Below are 6,692 nucleotides of genomic sequence, written 5' to 3' on the forward strand. Positions count from 1 at the left end.
GTTAGATATTAGGAAGAACTACTCCACTGTAAGGGTGGCCAGAGCCTGGAATAGGCTTCCCAGAGACGTGGTGCTCTCACCTTCCCTGGAGATCTTCAAGAGGAAACTGGATAGGCACCTGGCTGGGGTCTTATGACCCCTGCCACCCCCAGTGCTCCTTCCTGCCCATGGCAAGGGGTCGGACTAGATGATCTGTCTAGGTCCCTTCCCGCTCATTGATTCTATGTTAGCTAGTTATGGTTATAGTCATCCATAGCCCAGCAAAGAAACGATCCCTAGTGACTTGCCAACAAGCATACAGTATTGTACAAGTACCAATGAAATCAGCAGAAAGCTGCATCTTACAAGTTAAAGATGGTCTTGCTGTTGTAATTAAAACCAGTTCATTCTTACTAATTCAACTGAATTAACAAGGAAGATTCATTGCGAGGGTTTTTGCCCACCTATACATGGCTTCTTTCTTTCCATCACACTGGGTAATATTCAGCTCAAGCTTTTATGAATTTTTCTACCTTACAAATCAAGTCACAGTATTTGCTTATCATAACAGCAGGTTAATTCTACAAGTTACTCTCTATAATGAAGAAACTTAGCACTGCTATTCCATTGCAGAAACACTGCCTCATTCTACACCAAATTTTCCATAATCTCTGCAACAAGTAATATATCTCACCAGGCATGAGTCTGGTCAACTACCTCCATGCGATTCAGACTAAGCAATAACTGTGTTATTATTAATACTTAGCATTACATTCTTTCCCCTTGTAACAAACAGCTAAGATTAAGTTTCCCCAAAATAGACAGGTTCATGAAATATGGCAACTTATTTCATGTACATTTTGGTCTGGGTTCAGATTTCTACATCATCTGTTTCGTCAGACGCTGCTGGGCAGAGGAGATTCATACTGAATTGGGGTGTTATCAAGGGAAGTGACCTAGCTATTAGTCCTCCTCTTTGGACAGCAAACCCTGACATTAAAAAGGTAGCCTGCTTTGACTTATGAAACATCTTTTCCTCCATCTTGTTTGACCAACATCCAGTTTCAAACTTCCATATACTCGTTTTCACATTAAAAGTCTTGTTTTGCTTTCCCTGCATCAGTTTGCCACGTTTTACTTTTAACTTGTGTATACTTGTATGTGTACATTAGAGCTGCTTTAATGGTCACACTAAACAGACTAGAAAAATACTTTGATGTGAGAAAATGTTTAAATATTTTATTACGGAACAACACGACTTAAAATGACAGACAGACAAATCATTACTCTATAGGAATTGCTTTTGATCTCTTCTTCAAAAATGGATATTGTTGCACTACTGCATCTTTAAGGCAGCTTGTGAATTAACCTGTCAGAGAAGTTTGGGGATTTAGCTACACAGTGGCCACAGTAGCTCCCCCCACCCCCATTTACTTGCAATGGAATATCAATATTATTTAAAAACCAACAAACCCTAGTATCCTTGTTATAATATTGACATTTACATCTATTGCTCATTTAATTTAGTTATGACACCTGTTAATAGAGTGGTTCCTGTAAGTTTTAAAGGGCTTCAGTTTTTTCACTGCTGCTGTTGCTAGCCATTCAGAACAGTTTACTGGATAAAATTGTTTCTTCCTTCACACGTATCAAGGAAGCCATCAACAGTAAGAGAAAATAGAAGCATCTTGTCAAATTCATACGTCATATTTCTACAAAATATTGATGGCTCCTTTACAGAATTGCTAATTTGTGCCAAGTAGGTTACATTTTTGTTTATTTTACAATTGTCCAAAGATTTTAGGATGCTTTAAAAAAAAAAAGGGCAATTGACCCATATGTTTCAAGTCTCTTCCCTGTGGTGAAGGTAGTGCTCTCATGGTAGCAAATTCCATATGGCAACACACATAATAGGGCCATCCACAAAATGTTAATGATATTCAGCTGCCACCTCAGAGTAGCTGAACCAATGGGATTTCTAGAAGCAAGTGATTTTATTTGTTCTTTGATAGACAAGCCATCTCAAACAAGCTAGGAATAGATAATGAACTACTGCTTTAAGAGCATGGCCAATTTATTGAAGCCTTAGAGCATGTTCTACCCCAACTGTCAATACACCATGTTAAAAATTAAAAACATCCTGTCTGTGCAGATGTCCGATTCAGATTTAATTGCATATCTCTAACTCACAATGAGATGAGACAACATAAATAAATGCCTGGCAGTTGCAAGCTCAAGACAACCCTTATAAACCAAATGCTATTTAAAATTTGGAATAATCCTTTATTTTCTTCAAGTACTAACCAGGAGTCCAAAAACTTCTATATTAAGTTTGCTTCCCACATTTTTCAACCAGCCTATTTTTCCCCTTTTCCATCATCTTTTGTGAAATGTAGTCCACTTCAAAAATGTATCAATTTTCCCTTTAAAGCTGATGGATGCCTTGATGCGACATGGTTTATTACCTGCATTTTCTTGACACTAAATACACACATAAGTGGCTATATTGGGAACAGAAGCATACATAGAGGAAAAAGCCACAGAGGAACAAGCATTTTTAAATGCCTACCCTTGAATGGCTTCAAGCTTTATTTAAGGCAACAAAAATATTTTAGTAATACTTACCTGGTCCAGGTGAATTCCATAGGTAGTGGATTAGAATCAGCATTGCACCTAAGCTGAACATTCTCTCTTCCAATGAACCAATTTCCATCATAGCCAGTCACTGAAACTTCAGGGGCATCTATTATTTAAAAGGTATCTTAGTGGGCCAATAATTAAGCAAAATCTGTTAAGAACAGTTTAGATTCAAGCATTCACCATATAATATTTAAGAAACTAGATGGCAATATTTAAGACTTCTAGTATGTAACAGTCCTCCTGCCTGAAGAACTAAGCAACATGGAAGTTGGACAATTTCTCAAATAGTGTGTCCCAGAACAAGATCCCCCACCCACCTTTGTTCCTTCCAAAAAAAAATATCTTTCCTTGTACTAAAACTAAGTAGCAGCAGCTAGGGAGGATAGCTAATGAATTGCACGCAGACTTCACTTTTGCCCAGTAAGTGGAAGAAGTTTTCATCCTGTGTAAACATGCACACCGATTCTAAGCAGCTAATTTTTGGAAAAAAGGCTTGTTATTGAGAAAATATTATAATTTAAGTCTATTGGTCTCTCTCTTCTGGGCCAGGTAGCTGTTTAATTTTGTTGTTGTTGTTTTAAGAGTAGAAACAGGGTGAGAAGTAAACACCAGCATTAGAAACATCCATCTTCCAACATCCTTGTCTTCAAAAGGAGGCTAGATAAATCACCTAGCTGGGGTCGTTTGACCCCAGCATTCTTTCCTGCCCATAGCAGAGGGTCGGACTTGATCTGCTCAGGTCCCTTCCGACCCTACCAACTATGAAACGCTCCCAAAGGCAGCGGTCAATTGCAGCACATTACATGCCTAGACTTTGCAGGGTATTATCATTATTAAGCCTCATAATGCAAATGAGACATCCAATTTATTTACAAGAGGTTAAAAGGCAGAAATTTAGAGCTTCTGTTTAAAATAAGTTTCCTGCATCAAATGTATAGAAAGAAGTTAACAGACAGATTAACAAGCACAAAAGGTTAACAGATATGCAAAGTGACAAATAATTTAGTCTGCATCTGACACCCAGATATGGTAGGATGGACTCTAGCAAAATGGGCTTTTTGCATTGCTACATTTCCTGAATTTTTCTTGAAAGAACACCTAATAGAATCACACTAGTAACACTAACATATTTTGGGAGCAACGTGGACATGGCTTCACTGACTGAAATTGTGTTTTTAAAGTGGTTTTGGACAGAAAAAAAATGAATCATTTTATTTGGAGGGAATAAACATAAAAGTAACACACCACTCTAAGTCCTAGAAACTAAACACACAAAATTGTAGTTTAGTTGTTACATGAACTGAAGGTTTAACTTTTTCAAGGGTAATACTTTTTTGAAGTATGTTGAATGTGGCCCCAAGCACATGATTAAAGGATGCTCAAAGTGTGCATTAAGTCTCCATTGCTAGGCAGAGCAATCTTCTTCAGTTAAGGTGACAGCCATTGCTGCTTCTGCTGCTGTAGTTAATGGGTCCACAAATTCAACAACAGGAAGAGTGTTTTACTTTTGTCCTGTATACTGCACTTATGTTTATTAATCCCTGCCAGGTTTGTAACAAAATACACCTACCATTATGGCTAGGTGTCATTAAAATGTTTGTTAGGTAAATGACATCAAAGTGGAGGCTTATTTAAAATGGTACTCATTGGAAGGCACACAATTACCTGACTCTCCCTCCCTCCTATCCCCCACTACAGTACTAAAATCAGTTTACTGAACTCCTAGTATGGCTAGTCTATTAAGCCTTTATCAAAACAGGTTTTACAACATTAAGAACTTGCTTAAGGAGTAAGTGGCACCATCTAGAAACATTTTCTGACCTCTTGCCAGAAGTGTCACTATTTTTCTACTGGCCCTTCAATCTTGCCTCTTTCTTTTCTGGTTTAGGCCCTCTAATCACTTTCCATTTTAGGTGCGTCTTCATCTCCCCTGAGTATTTTGACTGACTCAAGTGTGCCTCAGTTTCTTCTGTTTTGTTTAACCTGTTATCTGTGCCCTTATGCCCACTTAAGTTTAATCAAGTATGTTGGTTACTGTAGTTACATGGAGGCTATCTGGTTACACACAGGTTTAAGGACAAAAATATTTCTGACCTTTGTTAATAATATTTTTGCAGCTGAATTAAACAGAGTAATAACTGATAAAGATTTTTTCTTCTGAGACCACAAGTTAAGCTAAAGGATCTGTGCTAATAAAGGAGATCTTATTTCCATTCTGTCCATTGTGTGGTGGCACCTTTATGTAATCTGTTCAGTCCCTGAGGTTTCCTCATTCATGAAGTTCACCAGAATTTCACCCCAAGCATTATTTCTAATTTAGAATGACAATTGCCATTTTAAGCATTTTTCAATGCTTCCTTCAGCTGAAATGGTAAATATTTGTTACATTTAGAAATTGTATAGCTGATGAACTGAAGACCAATTTAAAAATGGTTACAACAGTCGCCATACTTCAGAGGGGGACAGGGGATGACTCTTCATCTCTCAGGTAAGCAGGTAATCAAATGGTAGCATGGCTCAGAGTCTGAAGTTCAGGACAAACTCAAGAATCTATTAATTCTGTTTCTTAGTCTGCCAGTCGCTACTGCATATTCTTGGCCAATTCATCTTGTGTGTCTATATTTTTTTTATGTACTCATTTGTAAAACTAATTCTTGTTTTTAACTTCTTTTTTAAGTGGGTTTGGCATCTTGTACAGAAATTTAGTAGTAAATCCAATACAAATAATAAAAACTCATTTAAATAGCAACATTAATGCTTGATACTTACATTGGATGTCCAGCACGTAAGAATATCTTATCTCCTTTTCCAAAGCTGGGTGCTTTACAACACAAGTTATACGTCTTCCTCTTGCAAATCTGGTAGGAATGATTTTATACTGACTTACAACTGTCACTGTTTCATTTGGAAAGGAAGTTGAACTAGATTCCATTTCACCAAGGCCTCCTTCCCAATCAACATCTGCAGCAGGTTTTCCAGTGGCTGCTGTACAAATGGCTGCTACTGTCTGATTTTCACCATCTATTAAAGAGTTTGGTCCCTTTGTAAGGCTCACAGCAGGTTCAACTATTGAAAAAAAAAGTAACATTTTCAGATGAGAATGTGAGAGAAAACAATAGGGAGAGGGAGTACTGAAACACACATACCCCTCATTTCAAAATGAAATATATCAACCACCAGTTAAAAAACAGCAGGATATTAAGTACCAAGTAACATCCAATATACTAACAATTGACAACTTAAACTGAAGCCCCATCCTGCCTCTTATTCCTCACTGTTTACCCAGTCAGTTATCTGAACTTCAAAGTTTCATTATGGTTGTGGAGATTTCAATATATTAATATCCAAAGTACAAAACAGTTTTCCGACATTTGCAGTAAAAATCTATTAGTCAAGTTGATTAGAGCAGGGGTAGGTATCCACAGGCTGCAAATTTCTAACCTAAGAGGGCTCAAGTCATTTGCATTTGCACATGGTGCAGATATCCAGCCCCTCTGCAGTAAGTTAGGCACAGGCATGAGAACAGCAAGGCGGGCTTTGGAAGAGGGTCCTGCAAAGAGGATCGGCAGCTTGGCGCAGCTGTGTGCTACCCAATCGTCTATGTTGCCCCAGGCTGGGTCAGACCTTTCTAGGTTACCAACCTCTGGATTAGAGAGATTTGTTGTTTTCACTGCAGCAACTCAACATCTACCATACTAACCCTTGAGTTATCTGTGAGGACAACACCAGCAAAGAACACAAGCTTCAAACCTTCTATCAAAATTGTGCTTTAAGAACAGCCCAGTTTCTACTCCATTAGGCCCTACCAAAGTGCTATTCTGGGCTTGTCACATTTCACCTTTTTGCAAGATGCTCAGCTGACAAGACTTTCTACATTAAGTTCAACTTCTCTCTTCACACTGAGAGACTCTGTTTAAATGCCTGTTTCAACTGATTCTATACAAAAGATACAAATGTGAAATGGGTTTCAGTTCTGACATGGAAGACCAACATTCTTAGACTGAATATGATCCATCTGTCACAGCCTTAGAGCTGACTATGTGCATATGCAGACATTTTTTCTTAAGCCAGAT

At 38.0% G+C, this 6,692-nt stretch overlaps 1 protein-coding gene across 1 annotated transcript in view; it reads right to left on the reverse strand.

The window, feature by feature from the left end:
* Window positions 1-6,692, reverse strand: part of LOC109302355 (nectin-3-like) — a gene marked incomplete at its 5' end in the record, with an annotated part of 185,294 nt that overhangs the window by 93,379 nt on the left and 85,223 nt on the right. The window contains 2 exons of the mRNA XM_019523914.1: window positions 2,605-2,722; window positions 5,389-5,685. Of these exons, the coding sequence (XP_019379459.1) occupies window positions 2,605-2,722; window positions 5,389-5,685 (415 nt within the window). The remainder of the gene's footprint in view (window positions 1-2,604; window positions 2,723-5,388; window positions 5,686-6,692) is intronic.

The sequence above is a fragment of the Gavialis gangeticus genome, unplaced genomic scaffold, assembly GCF_001723915.1.
Source record: "Gavialis gangeticus isolate Ggan-Ray unplaced genomic scaffold, GavGan_comp1, whole genome shotgun sequence".
Classification (NCBI taxonomy): domain Eukaryota; kingdom Metazoa; phylum Chordata; order Crocodylia; family Gavialidae; genus Gavialis; species Gavialis gangeticus.